We start from the raw sequence: 24,189 nt of genomic DNA on the forward strand, positions 1-24,189 counted from the left end.
AATCTGACCGTCCTTGGCTTTAGCTTTGTGTTTGTGTTTTCACGCCGGACGCGTTGGAAACCTGTCTGATGCAACACAGCAGCCGGACTCGGAGCTGCACCTGCAACACGGAGCCGAGGGTTAGGGTTAAAGGGTTAGGGTTAGCCGAAAGGACCACATTTCAATTCAGCACCATCAGCCTCTAAGTCTAATTAATTCACTCATAATTATAAGCTCCTAATGAATTAAACATCTTGCTCATCTTGGTTTTTCACGGCGCGTCTTTGCTCCCGCGCTCGTTGCAACGCTCGGAATTCCAATAAAGGTTCTGTCATCTTAATCCAAAAGGTTCTTTATGTCCACCGAACGGACGAAGCGCACAGGTGGACACGAACATCGGGCGTGTCGCTATCGTCAATCTCGTTTTCATCGATGTCACGGCAAAGAAATATGAAAACACACAACTTTTCCAGCGGCGAAGGGCAGAAAACGTCCACAAACCTCGAACCGGAGCGAGACATTACTCAAGATCGAGTCCCAGCTCGACAATTATAAATTATTCTAAATATTTCAGCCAGAAGGAAGAGAATCTACGTTACGAGCAGGAGCAGACGCACAGGAGAAAAAGATAAACGCTCTGACACGCCAGGGACACACACACGTTTAAACTCCGTCGAAATCAATAAGAATTCCCAGACACTCGGGGAGAAGTAACGGCCAGAGAGGGTTTACCACTCTGCCTCGGGGCGCGCCGGGAGAAATACGCCCGTCCCGCGTTATTAACCCCAACGTTTCATCTCATTTGTTTTCCATTTGCAGTTTCATCATGCCGTGTTCCATCGACGCGGAACAGATTGATCGGTTTAACCCGATAAAACCGAGTATTGGTGTGGTAAAGTGCGCGGTGCCGTAATCCTCCTCTAGGGGGCAGCGTCTGGGGAGGGTCACTCAGCGTTTTCAGTCGGAGCGAGTTATTCTCCCGACTTTGATGGAAATCCACACCAGCCACTGCGAGTCAGTCATGCAATACTTGAACTTCATCTACAGGTACTTTTTTAGCACAGTACTGCATATAACACTATTGAAATAATGCAAATAAAACATACTGTATCAGGATTTGTGTCAATATTGCCCATCTACAACTAGCATTTTAGTATTTTAGTTTATTTATTTTTCATAACTGTGTAACTGTGTGCAGCCTTTACATGCTATTCCTGGTTTAGTCCTGGTTCTGTCCTGGTTCAGTCCAGGTTCAGTCTTGGATCTTTCCTGGTTCTGTCCTGGTTCAGTCCAGGTTCAGTCCTGGTTCTGTCCTTGGTCAGTCCTAGTTCAGTCCTGGTTCATTCTTGGTTCTGTCCTGGTTCAGTCCAGGTTCAGTCCTGGTTCTGTCCCGGTTCTGTCCATGGCAGTAGAATCTCTTTGGTCCTCACAGATGGAGGGTCTCAGGACAGGGGACGCTCTGGGACACTTCTCATTGACTCAATTGCAGTGAACATTAGTTAAACCCCTTCGTTGTTATATTTCCACACTTTTGCAGCGCTGCGAGATCTACTGCTGTTACTACGAGTACGAGCCCATCTTCTACTACTGTCAGTACTACTACCACAAATACTATTACTGCGATTAGTCCATCCTCTACTGCTGCTGCTGCTGCGTAACACTGCTTCTGAGCGTGTTCACATGTGCAGCACTCAAACACACCACTGACACGCCATCGCCCCGTGTCATCTCTCATCTCGTTTTATCTCGTCTGAACATCGGTGATATCCATTTTCTCTTTGTCCTGTTTCTCTGCAGCACAATCAAAGTCAGTCTGATCTTTTAGACAAGACACACACATTTTCAGTCCCATCAAACACCTGAGATACTGAAATACTGGAGTAATAGTGTTTGTGGTTGTGGTAGTAGTATTCGTAGTTAAAGATAAAGCACCAAAGTGTTGACTGTTGAAGAGTTGACTGGGGTGGACCCCTCAAGCGCAGCCAATCAGAGCTCAGAAAGACATAAAGTACTTTATTATTAGATGCACACATTGCATTTGTGTCATTTTTTAAACAAAGTTCTGCTTTAAAGGAATTATAGATTATATATATATTTTTGACGCCAAATCTGAATCTCGGTGTCTGTTTAGTGAGTTCCTTCAGTGTAGAGCACAAAGCACACAGAGAAAGACTGAGTTTGAGCTCAGAAGAGACGAGAGATGATGGGACCGAGCTAATAAACAAACACACGTGTAGAGGCTGTTGTGAACAGTCGCTTGAGTTCTCAAATTGGCAAAAAATCCTCTATTAATACTTTAATAACACACTCTTTGTGGGAAAACACAAACCTTACCCGAGCTTTAATGACTGTGGAGTTATTGATCGTTTTCCTTCATAAATCTTGACTTTTACACTGTTTTGTGTTTTTTAAAGTGTTAGTGGTTTATGTTTAACTGTCCCCATCTTTCCCATAATTACACATCAAACTCATCCTCGCACTGACGCCTGCTGTTGTTTGTGTTTACTCGTGTACAGATGTTGTTTGGTGCTGCACAGATGAGAAACGTCCCGGGACCCAGAGGAGGCTCCACCGCCCGCCTCCTCCACGTTGCTTCCTCACCGCCCGCCTCCTCCACATCACCCTCATTAAGAAGCTCAGACGCGCAGATGTCACGAGTATCAGAAACTCACCGATTCGGTCTGTTTTCCGTTACTCGAGACATCAGAGCGAGAGAAGCGCAAACTCTCAACGTGAAACTGTCTCTGAATTTCTTCGGGTCCAGAGCGAAACGTTAAGAAAGAACGACTCTGTTGTGCTGAAAATGAACTATATTGTGTAAAAAAGAGCAGTTTTTAAGCTCATTGTACAAAGCCTTTTCCTCAGTACTGAAGTCGAGTTTGAAATATCGTCACAACAGCCAAACAAATAATGCGGAATACACAAACAACACACGCTCTAATGTTTGCTTGGAGCGCCTGGTTTCCGCTTCTCCTTTAGATGTTTCCTCTGCATCCATCTGATTTGACCCCAGCTCAAACGCGCCGGCATCTCGTCCATGACCGCGGGATTCGTCTTTCCGCGCATCCATTTCCGAAAGGCATCGGTCGGGTTTGAACGCTGCACTGAAGCTGAAAGAACCTCGTCGCCTGCAGCGGGTTCTCCAGCAGCAGGACACGGACCAGGAGCCGAGTCCAGGTCTGTGTCCTTCACGTCATTTGCATTTCCTCATAATTCTCGTACACGTCGCGTCTTATCGGTTTTAAGAGGTAAAGATGCTCCAAACTGTGATCCGTCAAACGCACCAGTCACTCAGTCAGGCTCATTTATCATGCTCTGCGTCTTAGATTATGATAAAGGAGGAGTGCGACGGCGATAAACTCAATTAATCACTACTTATCATCATGCTTTATTTATGCAGTGAAACCGGTCGACTGTCGTACAGAATGAATACAAATACATTTTTCAGTGTGATTATTAACACATTGAATATTGCTGTACAAATTGGTCAAAGGCGCCTTAAAAAACAGCGTAAACACAAAAATATCACATAAAAACCACATCAACGTCGTCATCGTCTGATCACTACCAAGTTTGGACCAATTTAAACGTTTCAAATTAGCTTGTGCAATGTTGGTCTTTACTCCGCCTGCTCGGAATCAGTTGATCAGATTTGAGACACAGAGGAACCAGAGCTTGTTCTGGAGGTTTCTCTGAGATCTGACGTTAAAGGGCCGAGAACAGGTCTTTACAACTCTCTAAATGTGGTGTATTTGTACCTGTCGTACATATAAATGATAGTTTTACACCAATCAAGCAGGTATTTGTGGAGAAAACTGTAGAAATCTGTAGAAAAGGACATGAAGTGACATCACACCAGGGACATTCCAGTCAAACTTAATGCAGAATTTACACAAAGAAACTACTTTTTTGACTTTAAATTTTTATTTGTCCAATTTGAAATATTCACTCTTGTACAAAGAGGACTGAGTTAATTATACGCGCACTTACTTACTTTTTATAATTTATTTTTTATTTATTTATGTCTATCTAATTATTTCTGTTTATTTCACAGAAATATATGTGTGGAATAAAATAACCCAAGTATGTTCATTGAGAGCGTGCGAGTTGTGACTACAGAAATGCATCCAATAAAATGTAAGAAACCTAGTATCTAATTTATTTTACTTATCCAATTAATCGATACAATAATCGACAGATTGATGGTTTAACTTAAAAAACTGTACCAGAGACTTCCATGTTCTGTTACAGAACTATAGAGGAAAAAGTGAAAGATTAAAGTTAATGCCCAGTTGACACCGCAGCGTCAAATTTGCGCCAAATGCAGAAGTCGCTCGTGGTATGAAAGAATAAACTCTAAAGAATAAAGTCAAGAATGAAGTCAACCGCTCTAAAACACCAAAGAACATAACTCTTAGATACCAGCCGTCATAAAACACCATGGAACTGAGCTTTGAACTCGTGGGCTTTGAAACACCAAAGTAGTAGAAGAAGAACTGAAGAATGGAGTCTACAGGGTAAAGTCTAAAGAATACAGTCTGAGGGGGAAGGACAGCTGGAATAAAGTCTAAAGGAATAAAGTACACTTGGATACCAACCGCCATAAAACAAGAACAACAACAACAACAACAACCATAGAAGAAGAAGAAGAATATTATGGATCATACATCAATGGCAGCAGCCCGAGAACACAAGAGAACTGTAACTGGATTATCCACCGATTATCGACATACGCTACGTGCACCTATGGAAAGCCAAACGCAGATGGAAAATGCCCTGATCCTGGATGAAAGCGCTCGACCCACCGCCCACGAACTGTTGGTCAAATATGGCGGCGCTCAAAACGCGAAGGTTATGGCTGAACTTTTGGAGCAAGAGAGCGAGAGAGGCGAGATGGATCGACTGAGTCAGCAGGAAATTCAGGTAATTCACTCGTCGTCTAATCCCATCGCATCGATTCAACTTTTGCGACGCCCAAAATCACAACAGCGGGCGTGTCCAAGGGCGATACATGCGTTCGCACATCCGGGAAATTGTACCGTAGTAAAAGAGTCCGCCATTTTGAAAGGGGCACGCTAGTACTTGACAACCGCACGTCTACTACATACAATATACATACAATATCAGTGGCGCTATCCTTCCATAAACCATGTGGCGTTCTGTAAGGACATTGCTTTGTTGTCAGACCAAGGAATGATAGCTTTGTCGTGTACCTTAGTTTCCCTTTATCGTCTAAAGAATCAAAGTATTCGTAGCTTATTATGCCGTGAAAAAGGATGCAGTCGTGGTGGTACAATAATGTGCTGTCAGCGGTTGCTGGTATATCGTGTGCCCCTTTCAAAATGGCCGCTCGGGTTGCAATGGGGAAGTCCCGGATGTGTGACGCCACCGCGAACGCATGATTCACCCGTGTTCACAGGGACTTGGCTTTGTCCCGGTGAACATCGATGAATGCCAGAGGCGAGTCGAGTGGCTGATGAGGAAATTGACAATATGTCGCGTCGATATCGTACGCGATACATTTCTCTGTCTTTTGCGCGGTGACACAGGCCCCGCCCATAACGATGTCAGTGACGTGAGTGACGGCAAAGTTTATGGAAGCAAGACAAACGCAAACTGATTTTTCTCAAAGCGCACGTTATCTGATAGTGTAGATGATTCGAGTGATTCACCGATGAGCTCAAACGACAGACTCAAGCAGAGGCTTACGAACAAAACGGAGGAACTGAAGACTTTGCTTTCTTTTGAGGGAAAGAAAGGCTTCGTTAACGTTGAACAGTACCAGACACACGATAATAAAGGATTATTAAGCTTCTGATTTGTCTTTTCTTGATTTTCCAGCGCTTTCTTCGCTGTGTTGAGGTCCTGAAGACCTTTCCAGACAATCAACCCCCTGATGCACTCGACTTACGTATCGAGCAAACTCTGAAGAACGACAGCGAACTCAACCCGCTTCAAGCCCAAGAATTATCTAAGACTCTAGATAACTTTCCGGACGATCGACCCCCTGAAGAGCTCGACTTACGCATGGAGCAAACTCTGACGAACGACGAACTCGACCCGCTCCGAGAATTATCAAAGACTCTGCACAACTCGCACGCCGAGGCAGAAGCAGCAGAAAACGTCGACGCGAAACACGAGAAGGCGAAATCTAAAATCATGGAAGCGTTCTGGCGGAGTCTGGGGAAGGACCCTGGAAACACTTCGGACAAGGGCCCGGGCCGATGGAGAAGGACGCTCGTAATCGGAGGTTGTGCGGTGGCAGCTGCGGGATTGGCTTTCTGCGCATACCGTTACAATCCTAGCAGTTGGCTTTTTTCGCGACACTTTTGGAAATTCACGACCGTATAACGTGCTCCTCCCCCCCGCTGTGAGGTGTCGGCCCGTGTTCAGATACTTGAACCTTACTCCCTTTGGAACCCTGACGTTTAAACTCAAACCGTTGCAAGGCGGGGTTCGCGTTGCCAATGAAGGGGAAACCAAATATATTAACTATTACTATATTGTATTACCAATTATATTAATTTTACGAGACTGTATCAAACTAGAAGGGTTTACTCCTTACACGCAAACACATACTCCATTGTTTCTTTTGAGACACTCTCTGATAAGGGGCCACCTGTGCCGGAGAGACTGCAGACCTCAAGGACATCGACGTGTGAAAACGGCCAGTGAAAGAATACTGAGTGAGGCGTCAACTTTCATATCCCGCCCTATATCGAAATGTTATAAATATAGCAGAGCAGGGAAATCCGGAGTGCCCGTGTAAGTCGCCGCTCACATTGGATAGGGACAGATGGTAAGCGCTCTGTTATCTCTGGATTAGAATTGTACTGGCAGAGATTAAACATTTGACTGATTTTAACTGTTTTTATTCTTGCCTCTTCTTTCATAAACGAACAGGCCAACACCGTTTCAAAAAGATCGGGCGAGAGGCTCAATCGCATGGGAGGAGCTCGGAGTAGAGTCGCTGCCCCTGCATGATATGTATCTCTAGAGCGGATTGCCACGGTGACTGATGTTTTTACTGATTTGTTTCCCATCCTGAGCTCTTGATATATGATATCTTTATTTTGTTCATATTTGGTTTAAAATGTCAACACGTTCTGTCAGTTGCTTAATAAATTGTATAATTTTCTATTTGATTTGTAACTTCCTGTCACCTTTTTCCTTTAAATGTTTCCGAACTGAACTGAATTCATAACCAGTAAAAATGATTATCTTCAAAACAAATTGATGATGACATAAAAGTAGATGAAGTAAAACTGATATGAAAGGTTCTGTCGTTAGTGTTTTGTTCATCCACGCGTCCGAAGCGACGTCGCACGCTCTACCGCCATCTTGAGTATGAAAGCCGCATTTTTAAAAACGGGGACTCTTTCTTCTTTCTCGTCTGTTACGCCCCCAAAAGACCTCGTTTGTCCGGAAATGTGTGACCGTGGTCAGGAGGAAACCGGACACGCCAGAATGAGCTGTTTCAAGGAGCTTAATTTTCACTCGGACAGTTGGAAATGAGGCTCCTTAAAACTGTCTACTTCGTGACTGCCTAACGGCGGCGGCGGCGTGTGACGTACTCAAAATGGCGGCGACGTCAAACAACTCTCGTGAGGGAAACCCATGGTTACGGGTCGATCAAACCAACTGTTCACACTGTAACGCTAGTGTCAGCAGAAAAAACACTTTGAACATATTTAAACCATAAATAATCATGACTTTTGATTTGATACTAAAGATACTACAATAATATTTTAAGATACTTTAAGACGCTTCTGGCTCCTGAATGTAACTCTTAAACGGAACGCTGTACTTCTGTTTGTGTTGCTTGTTTATGGCTCCTCGCACTTAGCCACGTGCTAATAAAGCGTCTTATTTCATGTGGTTATTAATGATAGTTTCTTGATGTGAAAAACACATAAACGCAGTGGAACCAGAGGCTGCGGCGCTGCACGTGAGGCGGATTGTCAAGTATCACATCGGAAACGTGTTGAATGGTGAGGACGAATCGCAGTTTGCTTCGGGTGAATAAAAGCAAAAATCAAAGCGTTATTTGTGGAATTGTGTTGTGGAAAGAACAAAAAAACAAGGATTTTGGTTTAAGAAAATGTCTTTCAGAAGAAATCCTCCAGGACTAGACCAAAACTAGACCAGGACTAGACCAGGACTAGACCAGGACTAGACCAGGAATAGACCAGGACTAGACCAGGACTAGACCGGGACTAGACCAAGACTAGACCAGGACTAGACCAGGACTAGACCAGGACTAGACCAAAACTAGACCAGGACTAGACCAGGACTAGACCAGGACTAGACCAGGACTAGACCAGGACTAGACCGGGACTAGACCAGGACTAGACCGGGACTAGACCAAGACTAGACCAGGAATAGACCGGGACTAGACCGGGACTAGACCAGGACTAGACCAGGACTGGACCGGGACTAGACCAAGACTAGACCAGGACTAGACCAGGACTAGACCAGAACTAGACCAGGACTAGACCAGAACTAGACCGGGACTAGACCAAGACTAGACCAGGACTAGACCAGGACTAGACCAGGACTAGACCAGGAATAGACCGGGACTAGACCGGGACTAGACCGGGACTAGACCAGGACTAGACCAGGACTGGACCGGGACTAGACCAAGACTAGACCAGGACTAGACCAGGACTAGACCAGAACTAGACCAGGACTAGACCAGAACTAGACCAGGACTAGACGAAAACTAGACCAGAACTAGACCAGGACTAGACGAAAACTAGACCAGGACTAGACCAGGACTAGACCAGGACTAGACCAGGACTAGACCAGAACTAGACCAGGACTAGACCAAAACTAGACCAGGACTAGACCGGGACTAGACCAGGACTAGACCGGGACTAGACCAGGACTAGACCGGGACTAGACCAAGCCTAGACCGGGACTAGACCAGGACTAGACCAGGACTAGACCAGGACTAGACCAGGACTAGACCAGGACTAGACCGGGACTAGACCAGGACTAGACCGGGACTAGACCAAGACTAGACCGGGACTAGACCGGAACTAGACCAAGACTAGACCAGGACTAGACCAGGACTAGACCAGGACTAGACCAGGACTAGACCAAAACTAGACCAGGACTAGACCAGGACTAGACCGGGACAAGACCAAGACTAGACCGGGACTAGACCGGGACTAGACCGGGACTAGACCAGGACTAGACCAGGACTAGACCAGGACTAGACCAAGACTAGACCAGGACTAGACCAGGACTAGACCAGGACTAGACCAGGACTAGACCAGAACTGGACCAGGACTAGACCAAAACTAGACCAGGACTAGACCAGGACTAGACCAGGACTAGACCAGGACTAGACCAGGACTAGACCAGGACTAGACCAGGACTAGACCAAAACTAGACCAGGACTAGACCAGGACTAGACCAGGACTAGACCAGGACTAGACCAGGAATAGACCAGGACTAGACCGGGACTAGACCAAGACTAGACCAGGACTAGACCGGGACTAGACCTGGACTAGACCAAGACTAGACCAGGACTAGACCAGGACTAGACCAGGACTAGACCAGGAATAGACCGGGACTAGACCGGGACTAGACCAGGACTAGACCAGGACTGGACCGGGACTAGACCAAGACTAGACCAGGACTAGACCAGGACTAGACCAGAACTAGACAAGGACTAGACCAGAACTAGACCAGGACTAGACCAAAACTAGACCAGGACTAGACCGGGACTAGACCAGGACTAGACCGGGACTAGACCAGGACTAGACCGGGACTAGACCAAGACTAGACCGGGACTAGACCAGGACTAGACCAGGACTAGACCAGGACTAGACCAGGACTAGACCAGGACTAGACCAGGACTAGACCAGGACTAGACCGGAACTAGACCAAGACTAGACCGGGACTAGACCGGGACTAGACCAAGACTAGACCAGGACTAGACCAGGACTAGACCAGGACTAGACCAGGACTAGACCAAAACTAGACCAGGACTAGACCAGGACTAGACCGGGACTAGACCAAGACTAGACCGGGACTAGACCGGGACTAGACCGGGACTAGACCAGGACTAGACCAAGACTAGACCAGGACTAGACCAGGACTAGACCAGGACTAGACCAGGACTAGACCAGAACTAGACCAGGACTAGACCAAAACTAGACCAGGACTAGACTAGGACTAGACCAGGACTAGACCAGGACTAGACCGGGACTAGACCAAGACTAGACCGGGACTAGACCGGGACTAGACCAAGACTAGACCAGGACTAGACCAAGACTAGACCAGGACTAGACCGGGACTAGACCAGGACTAGACCAGGACTAGACCAGGACTAGACCAAGACTAGACCAGGACTAGACCAGGGCTAGACCAAGACTAGACCAGGACTAGACCAGGACTAGACCAGGACTAGACCAGAACAAGACCAGGACTTGACCAGGACTAGACCAGGACTAGACCAGGACTAGACCAGGACTAGACCAAGACTAGACCAAGACTAGACCAAGACTGGACCAGGATTAGACCAGGACTAGACCAGGACTAGACCAAGACTAGACCAGGACTAGACCAGGACTAGACCAGGACTAGACCGGGACTAGACCAGGACTAGACCAAGACTAGACCAAGACTAGACCAGGACTAGACCAGGACTAGACCAGGACTAGACCGGGACTAGACCGGGAATAGACCGGGACTAGACCAGGACTAGACCAGGACTAGACCAGGACTAGACCAGGACTAGACCAGGACTAGACCAAGACTAGACCAAGACTAGACCAGGACTAGACCAGGACTAGACCGGGACTAGACCGGGACTAGACCGGGACTAGACCGGGACTAGACCAGGACTAGACCAGGACTAGACCAGGACTAGACCGGGACTAGACCAGGACTAGACCGGGACTAGACCAAGACTAGACCGGGACTAGACCGGAACTAGACCAAGACTAGACCAGGACTAGACCAGGACTAGACCAGGACTAGACCAGGACTAGACCAAAACTAGACCAGGACTAGACCAGGACTAGACCGGGACTAGACCAAGACTAGACCGGGACTAGACCGGGACTAGACCGGGACTAGACCAGGACTAGACCAGGACTAGACCAGGACTAGACCAAGACTAGACCAGGACTAGACCAGGACTAGACCAGGACTAGACCAGGACTAGACCAGAACTAGACCGGGACTAGACCAAAACTAGACCAGGACTAGACTAGGACTAGACCAGGATTAGACCAGGACTAGACCGGGACTAGACCAAGACTAGACCGGGACTAGACCGGGACTAGACCAGGACTAGACCAGGACTAGACCAGGACTAGACCAAGACTAGACCAGGACTAGACCAGGGCTAGACCAAGACTAGACCAGGACTAGACCAGGACTAGACCAGGACTAGACCAGAACAAGACCAGGACTTGACCAGGACTAGACCAGGACTAGACCAGGACTAGACCAGGACTAGACCAAGACTAGACCAAGACTAGACCAAGACTGGACCAGGATTAGACCAGGACTAGACCAGGACTAGACCAAGACTAGACCAGGACTAGACCAGGACTAGACCAGGACTAGACCGGGACTAGACCAGGACTAGACCAAGACTAGACCAAGACTAGACCAGGACTAGACCAGGACTAGACCAGGACTAGACCGGGACTAGACCGGGAATAGACCGGGACTAGACCAGGACTAGACCAGGACTAGACCAGGACTAGACCAGGACTAGACCAGGACTAGACCAAGACTAGACCAAGACTAGACCAGGACTAGACCAGGACTAGACCGGGACTAGACCGGGACTAGACCGGGACTAGACCGGGACTAGACCGGGACTAGACCAGGACTAGACCAGGACTAGACCAGGACTAGACCAGGACTAGACCGGGACTAGACCAGGACTAGACCGGGACTAGACCAAGACTAGACCGGGACTAGACCGGAACTAGACCAAGACTAGACCAGGACTAGACCAGGACTAGACCAGGACTAGACCAGGACTAGACCAAAACTAGACCAGGACTAGACCAGGACTAGACCGGGACTAGACCAAGACTAGACCGGGACTAGACCGGGACTAGACCGGGACTAGACCAGGACTAGACCAGGACTAGACCAGGACTAGACCAAGACTAGACCAGGACTAGACCAGGACTAGACCAGGACTAGACCAGGACTAGACCAGAACTAGACCAGGACTAGACCAAAACTAGACCAGGACTAGACTAGGACTAGACCAGGATTAGACCAGGACTAGACCGGGACTAGACCAAGACTAGACCGGGACTAGACCGGGACAAGACCAAGACTAGACCAGGACTAGACCAAGACTAGACCAGGACTAGACCGGGACTAGACCAGGACTAGACCAGGACTAGACCAGGACTAGACCAAGACTAGACCAGGACTAGACCAGGGCTAGACCAAGACTAGACCAGGACTAGACCAGGACTAGACCAGAACAAGACCAGGACTTGACCAGGACTAGACCAGGACTAGACCGGGACTAGACCAGAACAAGACCAGGACTTGACCAGGACTAGACCAGGACTAGACCAGGACTAGACCAGGACTAGACCAAGACTAGACCAAGACTAGACCAAGACTGGACCAGGATTAGACCAGGACTAGACCAGGACTAGACCAAGACTAGACCACGACTAGACCAGGACTAGACCAGGACTAGACCGGGACTAGACCAGGACTAGACCAAGACTAGACCAAGACTAGACCAGGACTAGACCAGGACTAGACCAGGACTAGACCGGGACTAGACCGGGACTAGACCGGGACTAGACCAAGACTAGACCAGGACTAGACCAGGACTAGACCAGGACTAGACCAGGACTAGACCAGGACTAGACCAAGACTAGACCAAGACTAGACCAGGACTAGACCAGGACTAGACCAGGACTAGACCGGGACTAGACCGGGACTAGACCGGGACTAGACCAAGACTAGACCAGGACTAGACCAGGACTAGACCAGGACTAGACCAGGACTAGACCAGGACTAGACCAGGACTAGACCAGGACTAGACCAGGACTAGACCAGGACTAGACCAAGACTAGACCAGGACTAGACCAGGACTAGACCAAGACTAGACCGGGACTAGACCGGGACTAGACCAGGACTAGACCAGGACTAGACCAGGACTAGACCGGGACTAGACCAGAACAAGACCAGGACTTGACCAGGACTAGACCAGGACTAGACCAGGACTAGACCAGGACTAGACCAAGACTAGACCAAGACTAGACCAAGACTGGACCAGGATTAGACCAGGACTAGACCAGGACTAGACCAAGACTAGACCACGACTAGACCAGGACTAGACCAGGACTAGACCGGGACTAGACCAGGACTAGACCAAGACTAGACCAAGACTAGACCAGGACTAGACCAGGACTAGACCAGGACTAGACCGGGACTAGACCGGGACTAGACCGGGACTAGACCAAGACTAGACCAGGACTAGACCAGGACTAGACCAGGACTAGACCAGGACTAGACCAGGACTAGACCAAGACTAGACCAAGACTAGACCAGGACTAGACCAGGACTAGACCAGGACTAGACCGGGACTAGACCGGGACTAGACCGGGACTAGACCAAGACTAGACCAGGACTAGACCAGGACTAGACCAGGACTAGACCAGGACTAGACCAGGACTAGACCAGGACTAGACCAGGACTAGACCAGGACTAGACCAAGACTAGACCAGGACTAGACCAGGACTAGACCAAGACTAGACCGGGACTAGACCGGGACTAGACCAGGACTGCATCGTCCTGTAGGCGGTAACGTTGAACATGTGTGTGTGGACTACGGCGCGTTATTTCGGCGTTGGGTAAATACCAATGATCTACAGTTTTATATTCGGTGTACGCATCAGTTTATGTTTGGAGCATGTTTTCTTGTGTAAACCTTGCTCACTTCCTGCAGGGGTGCTGTATGTCTGTTCCACATCGAATTTCTGTGGTCGCGGCCGTCGTCTCTCAGAAAACCCCTCCTGCCGCGGCAAATGATCAAATCTAATAAATGCACGGATGAAAAAGGAAGGAAAAAGTACTTCTGGGGTCGGTCTGAGGTACAAATGAACACTAATAGAAAGTTAAAAGTAGTTTTCCTCGATGTGTGACCTTTAAAGGGCTCGTATTCTGCGTGAATATTCTGTTATCGGCCTTTGAACGCGCTGTTGCTTTGGCTTTTCGCATTTTTTAAACTTAACGTAAACTGCATTTTCTCAGTCGATTATGGTTTCAGAGACGAGAGAGAGAGTTTGAAGAGTAAAACGATCACAAATACTTTTCAAAAACACTGTCGTACAATCTGACGTTCAATAAAATCACAAACTAAAGTTAAGGTAATCATTTCCGGGTGTTTATGACATTGACGCGGGTGTTTTAGCCTCTGTTTGTTCTCTATTTTATCAAGATCACGTCATTTTAATTGACAGTATCAGCGAGGCGTTCCCTCATCAGGGTTGGTCTTAGCGCTCCATCTACCGGCAGCAGAGGGAGGTAAACAAAAGCCACAAATCAAGTGTTTTCTGACGCTCAAAGAGGAAAAGACTCATTACCACAAAGTCCAGATAATATTGAAACTAAAAAGTACTGCAACACAGGAAATACATGTGGTAAAAAAGTAACTTTCAAAATTTTCACCGTGAAAAAGAATATTCATCTCAACGAGTTCCAGCCTGGTTTAATAAAGGTCAAATCGAAAATAGAAAAGTAAAAAAAACATGCTCACATTTTGTAAATGGTCTGGACTTTCTGATGGAAAAGCTGCAATAGTGGTGTTCCACTCTGGGGGGCACACACGGGGCACATTGTGGGCGTGGCACCTGTTTTGCAGATGGGGCAGCACTGGTCGGGCGTAGGGCTTGTTTTGGCGCGCTCTGGGACACACACGGGGCACATTGCGGGCGTGGTACCTGTTTTGCAGATGGGACAGCACTGGTCGGGCTCGTACTCGGGGTCCACACACTCGGTTTGGGGGCAGGCGGACACAGAGCACAGCACCTCTCCACTGGGCTCACAGCGACACCTCTCGCACGGCGACACCTGAACACAACAAACACACAACACAACACACACAACACACACAAAAAACACACAACGGTGAATTACGCTGTGAAATCAATCAAATTTTAATTCAGATTCAGACATTTCAAATCGATTTTTACAGAAATGGAGAACAAAGCTTCAGCGCATCGGCATGCGCTGAAGCTTTGTGGCTGCATAAAGTGTGCAACGTTTTATTGTTTATGGGAATGAATTAAAGGTTTTTTAAAAGCAATTTTCTGCACTTTGAGGACATAAATGCGACAACAGCAGTACAAGCTTGTGAGGTCAGACTTTAGAGAAACCATTTGACCATTTCTTTCAGTTAATTCAAGTTTGCCCTTTTTTTGTTCGTGAAATGAACATTAAAATAATTAGTTTGATAGAGACAAACACTGTGTTTGAATCATATCGCTCAGACTTGAATGTAAATAAATGTAAATAAATGTGTCGTTTGCCTTTTATTTATGCTTCAATTGTGTCAAAGGAAGTTATTAAAGCAACATTTCTTTGTAAAGTTGTTTTATTTGTAGACTTATGACATCTTTATCATGATTTACCCCCTGAAGAGCTGCGCAGACAAACTCTAATTAACAAAACGGCAAGAATCCCGTTAAATACATAATGTCTTAATCATCTTTGATAAACTTTGGACTAAATGAGACTTGACAATTGGACTTCCTGTGAGTTAATTTTATTTGTTGTTATTTATTGTTGTGTGATTAGGCCCGAGCCGAAGGTCACCGGGAACGACCGGAGAAACTCACAAATCAAGTGTTAAACAAGGACGATTGTCCCCATGAGCGATATCAAAAATTAGAACTCTGTGAATTCTAATTTTGTCTCCGTAAAAATATGGCGCACACTTCACACACAAAGACATGACAGAAATAACAAAACAGTTTAAGAAATAAAAGAGAAAATCCTTTCTGTCATATTTTAGTTTAGTCTTTATTTTTCAGGACCATGGACAGAGAAAAGATGATCTGCACCAGATTTAGCTCCTGCTACTTTCAATCTGCAGCACATACACTACATGACAATAATAAAAGTATTCATTTCATTACAATTACAACATGTTACATTTCATTATTAACATGAGCTCAGTAAAATACACTATAAAACAAATTCATTTCTAAGAGTTTCAGAATTAATTCAGACGGATCAAAAAATACAGCTAAAATCCACTGATGTCGTCATTGATAATCAGGATGAGCTTTTTCAAGTTTCGAGTGAAGTTATGAATATCTACAGACGATTTCAGACCGATTACCGACGATTTAATTTGTAAATAAAATAAAATTGTGCTAAGGATGTTGCAATTGTGATAACGAAGTGTTTTTTTGCCTTTAATGCTCGGTCATAGAGAGTTGTGAGAGTCTCATTGGCCTGAGACCAACAGGATGAACAAAAGGTCAGTGAAAGTGAAGCCTCGACTGTCAAACTGTTCCTCATGTGTCTTAAAGATGAGATATTATATTTGATTGAGTTGCATACGTTTTTTTATATAAATACTGAACAGCAAGGGTCCCAAAATTGACCCTGTGGGACACCTCTTGTGCAGGGCTTCAGAGAGGACGTTGCATTATTGGTTCTCACACCATATGTCCTGACTCTGGGCACCAGCAGGAGGCCGGTCCATGTTTAGTCCTGACTCTGGCACCAGCAGGAGGCCGGTCCATGTTTAGTCCTGACTCTGGCACCAGCAGGAGGCCGGTCCATATTTAGTCCTGACTCTGGCACCAGCAGGAGGCCGGTCCATGTTTAGTCCTGACTCTGGCACCAGCAGGAGGCCGGTCCATGTTTAGTCCTGACTCTGGCACCAGCAGGAGGCCGGTCCATGTTTAGTCCTGACTCTGGGCACCAGCAGGAGGCCGGTCCATGTTTAGTCCTGACTCTGGGCACCAGCAGGAGGCCGGTCCATGTTTAGTCCTGACTCTGGCACCAGCAGGAGGCCGGTCCATATTTAGTCCTGACTCTGGCACCAGCAGGAGGCCGGTCCATGTTTAGTCCTGACTCTGGCACCAGCAGGAGGCCGGTCCATGTTTAGTCCTGACTCTGGCACCAGCAGGAGGCCGGTCCATGTTTAGTCCTGACTCTGGGCACCAGCAGGAGGCCGGTCCATGTTTAGTCCTGACTCTGGGCACCAGCAGGAGGCCGATCCATGATTAGTCCTGACTCTGGCACCAGCAGGAGGCCGGTCCATGTTTAGTCCTGACTCTGGGCACCAGCAGGAGGCCGGTCCATGTTTAGTCCTGACTCTGGCACCAGCAGGAGGCCGGTCCATGTTTAGTCCTGACTCTGGCACCAGCAGGAGGCCGGTCCATGTTTAGTCCTGACTCTGGGCACCAGCAGGAGGCCGGTCCATGTTTAGTCCTGACTCTGGCACCAGCAGGAGGCTGGTCCATGTTTAGTCCTGACTCTGGCACCAGCAGGAGGCCGGTCCATGTTTAGTCCTGACTCTGGCACCAGCAGGAGGCCGGTCCATGTTTAGTCCTGACTCTGGCACCAGCAGGAGGCCGGTCCATGTTTAGTCCTGACTCTGGCACCAGCAGGAGGCCGGTCCATGTTTAGTCCTGACTCTGGCACCAGCAGGAGGCCGGTCCATGTTTAGTCCTGACTCTGGCACCAGCAGGAGGCCGGTCCATGTTTAGTCCTGACTCTGGCACCAGCAGGAGGCCGGTCCATGTTTAGTCCTGACTCTGGCACCAGCAGGAGGCCGGTCCATGTTTAGTCCTGACTCTGGCACCAGCAGGAGGCCGGTCCATGTTTAGTCCTGACTCTGGCACCAGCAGGAGGCCGGTCCATGTTTAGTCCTGACTCTGAACACCAGCTGGAGGCCCTATATTTTTGACACTAAATAAAAAATATGTACAGTATATGAATAATTGTCGTTGATAACATATAGAGTAATTTTACCGTATTTTCTGGACTATAAGTCGCAATTTTTTTCATAGTTTTGGCTGGGATGCGACTTATACTTATATTTATACTTATGTATTTTATATACTATACTCCGGAGCGACTTATGTATGTTTTTTTTCTTCTCTATTATGCATTTTTTTGGCTGGTGCGACTTATACTTCGGACAATACGGTATTCATTTTTTTTTTACTTCAAATGCAATTTTTTCAGTTCTACAGGCATCGTGACTAAACAAAACAGAAAAATACCTATCGTTTCTCACAAGTCATAATAACTTAAAATGTATAAAAACAGTGATAAAATGGCACAAAATGCCTCTGAGGAAAAGAACACAAATCTTCTCTCTGATATTCCGTCGTCTTCAAACATTAATAAACTTCTAAACATCAATAAACTTCTAAACTTCAGTCAACAGCCTCGAGCGCTCGCATCTGCCGAGGCTCCGGAGCCGCATCAAAACACCGCCGCGCTCAAACTACTGCATTTATCTGTGTATTTATACTTCATACTGCATCGGGAGTCCTTTTGTACACGTGCTACACTTTTGGAATAAAAGGAGAAAAAGGAAGCAGGATTTGGCACTTTCGACCTTTTCACTCTGAACTTGACATGTCGGTTTGAGAGTTTCAGACAGAGCTCTTTGATGGCAGCCACATTTCTGTCAGTCTGCCCCAGGGCGGACGTGTATCACAGAGTTTAGGGAGCGGATGAAAAATGGCTCTAAAACACCAAAAAATGAGATAAACAAATATAGAATCTGATACTTGACCAAACACTTCACCACAAGCCAAAATCTACCAATGACAAATCACCATTTTACTTCATTAAAGGTGCATTATGTCACTTTTGTCCTGGTGGTGGCGCCGATACAAGATGAAACAAACTATTTTTTTAGTTTTTAAAAATAACCTCAAAACTCAATTAACAAATAGACATATATTTAAAAAACAGTGGACAAAATGGGACAATTATTCACATTTTATGCTCTAATAATCTTAATGTGCTGTAATAATATGCTATACCGTATCATTCGGACTATAAGTCTCACCTTTCTTCATAGTTTTGGCCGGAGTATGACTTATATTTATACTTATATACTCCAGAGAGACTTATATGTGATATTATTTGTTATTTTCACACTTGCAACTGCATTTCATACTCCAGTGCGACTTATATATGTTTTTTTTATTCTCTATTTTGCATATTTTGGCTGGTGCGACTTATGGACCGAGTGCTTAAATATTTACTGAATTAACCCGCAGTTGTATTATTAATGTGTCCCAGTTTCATCTCCATGGAGACAGCGGTGCACTTTTAAAGCTGACAGGCAAGAAACAACTCAATATTTACACATATTACATCAAATTGACTTTATTTTCTTCCCTTTTCATCTCATTTTGAACACGGTTCATCAAAAACACACCTGAATCAGCGTCAGCTTCGTTCACGTTTGTTTCATGGATCTAGTTTAGGAGCTCGTCTCCTCTGCTCCGTCTCTGAGCCTCACAAACACACAAAGCTCGAGCTCTGACTTCTCCTGAGCCGTTCTTAAATCCAGAAACCGTCACCGAACTCGTTTCCTCCTCAAATTATAACCGCGCGCTCACATTAGCGTCATTAGTGTGAAGGCGGAGGCGGCTTTTGGCTAGGTTTTGTTTATTTCCCCCATGCTAACTACTTTATTGGTGTGAATGTCGATATACCGTATTTTCTGGACTATAAGTACTTTTCATAGTTTTGGCCGGGGTGCGACTTATACTTTATACTCATATACTTATATACTTATACTCCGGAGCGACTTATATGTGATATTATTTGTTATTTTCACACTTCACAACCGCATTTCATACTCCAGTGCGACTTATATATGTTTTTTCTTCTCTATTATACATTTTTTGACTGGTGCGACTTTTATTCCGGTGCGACTTATAGTCCAGAAAATACGGTACACCTTATTTAAAGTAAAAAAAAGCGTGAAAAGCCAAAGTAAAGCCACTCAAGAGCACGCTTAGAGGCTAATAAACATAAATCGTAAACTCATTCACATTAGCATCAACGGTTGCATTGAGGATCAAACGTTAGCTCCCGACGCCGCCGTTAGCTCCGGTTTCAGAGCTCAATAGCCTCTCTGAGATTACATTGTTGAAGCTCCCGCCGGATCGCTTTTCCGCTCCGTGACCCGGACAGCCAGAGAATATTGACGGACAAATCGCTTCGAAAACTGCTCCTGAATCTCTCCGAAACACAGCGGCAATTATCGCGGCTCGCGGGCTAATCTCTGTCACTTTTAATTAATTCCTCTCTACGCCTCCTCCCTCCGCCAAAAACGCTCTCCGGCGTCGGCGAGCGGAGTGGAACGATGCCACGATGGCGAGTCGATGAGGACGCGGCGGCGAAAAGCCAGATCTGGGCTCGCCGACAAATCCATGAGGGCAGAAAAAAGAAGACGTTTCCTGAAGAGTTTGAAAACTATAAATAAATAATAATATTTATTTTAGAATAAATACTATACAATACAATAAATAAAATAAAATAAATGTATTTATGTAAATTTGCTTTATTTATGAATACTCTCTACGATGATATCTTTGTGTTCAAAAACGTACATAAAAAAAGTACAACAAATATCGATGTTTGACCAGTCGACTAATCGAAAAGTCTACTATAATTATCGTTGCCCAAAAATCCATCTTTAACCAAACACCCCCCCGAATCACCATCGAACCATCTCTACAATTCACAAACTCAATAAAAGCACGAGAAACCCTCAGACGGCGGCGTCGCTTTGGGCTCGCGCCGCTGATTACCCGCCTCTGCACGCCACTCGAGCGAGAGAACGGCCGCCGAAGCATTCACAAAAGCCTGAGAACGTAGCAATCAAGCTGCCCCCCCCCCCCCCCCCCCCCCCCCACCCCTCCACGCCCCCAGGGTCAGGCGAGTGAAGGGGAGGCTCGTGTGAGACGTTTGCGCCGGTTGATCCCGGACTAAAACGCCGTCTGTGATGTTAGAGTGGAACATCCTGCATTAGCGCCGGTCTCCTGCTGAGGATATCGCTCCGACATAATGGAGGGAATTAGGCGGGAAAAGCGGGGCGGAAGGAGGAGGAAGTGAAGCGAGCGGGATCGGAGCGGAAACGTCTCGCCGAGAAGATGAAACGAGACGTGTTTTTCCGTCTGACTCTTATGCGTGTAGGCGTCCGAGAGGTCGCTACGAGAGACGGCGAGAAGAAGCAGGGTCAAAGGCCGAAGAAGAGAAGGCTTTTCATGTCCGACTGAAACATTGATTCATAAACTTATCAGATCATGAACATTAATACAGTGTTTGATAAGCACAACATAACAACTGTTGGCAAGGAGGGAGGAAGGAGGGAGGGAGGAAGGAGGGAGGGAGGGAGGGAGGCAGGGAGGGAGGGAAGGAAGGAAGGAGGGAGGGAAGGAAGGAAGGAGGGAGGGAAGGAGGGTAGGAGGGAGGGAAGGAGGGAGGGAGGGAGGGTAAGAGAGAACAAGAGGATGGTGCGAGAGGGGGCGAAAAACAGCAGATGAGAGAGAAAGAGAGGGGAGAGAGCAAGGGATGAGAGAGAGGAAAGAGTGAAGGAGGAGGGGAAACTGGATGGATGAATTGAAGGGAGACAGAAAAGGGAAAATATATTTGTGAAAGAGAGAGAAGTAGGTAAGAAAGAAGGAGGGAGAAAAATGGAAGTAAGTGCCAGAGAGAACAGGAGGATGTGCGAGAGGTGGAGAAAAACAGCAGAGGAGAGTGAGAGAGGAACAGAGTTAGAGATGGGAGGGAGCAAGGGATGAAAGAGGAGAAAGACAGGAAAGAGAGTGAAAGAGGAGGGCGGAAAGAGAGAGTGTGAAAGTGAAAGTGGGATGAGGGAGATAAAGGAGAGAGACATAAAGAGGAAAATATTATGTGGAAAAAGAGAGAGAGAGAGGAGGCAAGAAAAAAGAGGGGGAAAGAGAGAAAGAGGGAGGAAAAATGGGAGTGCAAAAGAGAAAAGAAGGATGGTGCGAGAGGAGGAGAAAAACAGCAGATGAGAGTGAAAGAGGAGGGAAAAGAGAGAGAGAGCTGAGAGGAGAGAAATAAAGGAGAGAGAAATAAATTTGCGAACGAGAGAGAGAGGAGGCAAGAAAGAAAGCAAAAACGGGTAGAAAAAAGGAGGGAGCGAGGAGAAGAGAAGGAAGAGAGAGAGAGTGAGGAAAGAGAGCAAAAGGGGAGGAAAGAGAGAGAGAGAACGGTGGGACAAAAGGAGATGACGGACAGAGAGAGTCGGTCGAGTGCTGCCGCAGCGTGGGCCGTCGGTCAGCACTTCTGTCGCGTCCGAAATGAACGAGCGCTTAATGGACTCGCGGAGGCGGCGGCTAACGTCTGCGGGCTTTAAAAACGCCGGAACATTCGCACGAGCCGAGAGTCATTTGTAGCGCTGACGTTTTTGCAACTTCGACGTAAAGAGTGAAGCGGCGTGACATGATTAGTCTTCACGGGATATTATATCGTTATATTTATAAAAGTCTGTAAGGCCACAGTTAATTTATTACTTGGTTTACGGATCCGCCGCACTTAGATGATTGATTTCTACAATATAAATAAATTAAACCATTATATATATTTTTTTTATAAAGTACCGCCGACAAGACAAAATAGCTTTAAATGAAATATAAAAAGCGGTATTAGGTCAAAAGATAAGAGCGCGTGAAGCAATTTTTCTTCAAAATCCTGCTGAGTCTGTGTGACCGTCCCTGCGCGCGGCCCCGGGAGGAGGAGCATGAGAAGACGCGCGCGGCCGTTTCCTTGTCTGCTAGGCGCAGCGCTAACTCCTTTATATCGCAAATACACCTTTTAAACCCTTTTACCACATTTTCTCCAGCTCGTTTTGCCGTGACTAAGACTGCACACTTAGAAGCGTCAGTTCTACCAATGCAAAACTCGCTAAATCTACTGTTACACGCTCCTGCACATCGCGTCTCACAAAAAATCTTTTGAAATTGAAATTATATTGATATTTATATTTCGCCCGCCTGTTCGGGCTAACTGCGGCCTAATTAAACTAAAATAATGCGTCCGCTAACTGACATGAGGCTTACTGACGTGAGGCTAACTGACTTGAGGCTAACAGACGTGAGGCTAACTGACGTGACGCTAACTGACATGAGGCTAAGTGACATGAGGCTAACTGGCATGAGGCTAAGTGATATGAGGCTAACTGACTTGACGCTAACTGACATGAGGCTAACTGACATGAGGCTAACTGACATGAGGATAACTGACATGAGGCTAAGTGACATGAGGCTAACTGACATGAGGCTAACTGACATGAGGCTAAGTGACATGAGGCTAACTGACATGAGGCTAACTGACATGAGGCTAACTGACATGAGGCTAAGTGACGTGAGACTAAGTGACGTGAGGCTAACTGACGTGAGGCTATGTGATGTGAGGCTAAGTGACGTGAGGCTAACTGACGTGACGCTAACTGACATGGCGCTAACTGACATGGCGCTAACTGACATGGCGCTAACTGACATAAGGCCAACTGACATGAGGTTAACTGACATGAGGCTAACTGACATGAGGTTAACTGACATGACGCCAACTGACATGACATGACACTAACTGACATGAGGCTAACTGACATGACGGCAACTAACATGACGGTAACGGACATGACGGTAACGGACATGACGCTAACTGACATGACGGTAACTCACATGACATGACACTAACTGACATGAGGTTAACTGACATGACGCCAACTGACATGACATGACACTAACTGACATGAGGCTAACTGACATGACGGCAACTAACATGACGGTAACGGACATGACGGTAACGGACATGACGCTAACTGACATGACGGTAACTCACATGACGCTAACGGACATGACGCTAACTGACATGAGGCCAACTGACATGAGGCCAACTGACATGAGGTTAACTGACATGACGCTAACTGACATGACACTAACTGACATCAGGCTAACTGACATGACGGCAACTAACATGACACTAACGGACATGACGCTAACTGTCGATAAGTTAGAGCTCAATCAAACGTCTAGACTGAGAACAGCGGAAAAGAAATGTCCTTTTCTAATATTGTTTACGTCATAGTAAGACAAAATGTTAATAAAGAAAAATAAATGTTAAACATGTTAATTCGATGTCTAAAAAGCGATTACGCGCAGTGACAATAAACTGTAC

General features: G+C 46.5%; 1 protein-coding gene and 1 long non-coding RNA gene across 9 annotated transcripts in view; both read right to left on the reverse strand.

Annotated features, from left to right (window-relative positions):
- vwc2 (von Willebrand factor C domain containing 2) overlaps window positions 1–24,189 on the reverse strand; it is a 167,219-nt gene that overhangs the window by 82,525 nt on the left and 60,505 nt on the right. The window contains exon 3 of the mRNA XM_072437384.1: window positions 14,931–15,060. Coding sequence (XP_072293485.1) covers window positions 14,931–15,060 — 130 coding nt within the window. The remainder of the gene's footprint in view (window positions 1–14,930; window positions 15,061–24,189) is intronic.
- On the reverse strand, window positions 10,204–13,417 carry LOC140351533 (uncharacterized). Of its 8 annotated transcripts, none has more exons than XR_011925371.1 (7): window positions 13,246–13,417; window positions 12,575–12,639; window positions 12,355–12,474; window positions 11,464–11,550; window positions 11,288–11,407; window positions 10,474–10,560; window positions 10,204–10,417 (listed from the first exon to the last, which is right to left on the reverse strand). It is a non-coding gene; the product is annotated as an uncharacterized lncRNA (long non-coding RNA). The 8 variants fall into 8 exon arrangements; XR_011925367.1 differs by having other exon boundaries at window positions 12,575–12,683; XR_011925369.1 differs by having other exon boundaries at window positions 12,575–12,661; window positions 13,235–13,417.

The sequence above is a fragment of the Eucyclogobius newberryi genome, unplaced genomic scaffold (assembly GCF_026437365.1).
Source record: "Eucyclogobius newberryi isolate DKJ021-1_F unplaced genomic scaffold, fEucNew1.0.hap1 SCAF_8, whole genome shotgun sequence".
Classification (NCBI taxonomy): domain Eukaryota; kingdom Metazoa; phylum Chordata; class Actinopteri; order Gobiiformes; family Gobiidae; genus Eucyclogobius; species Eucyclogobius newberryi.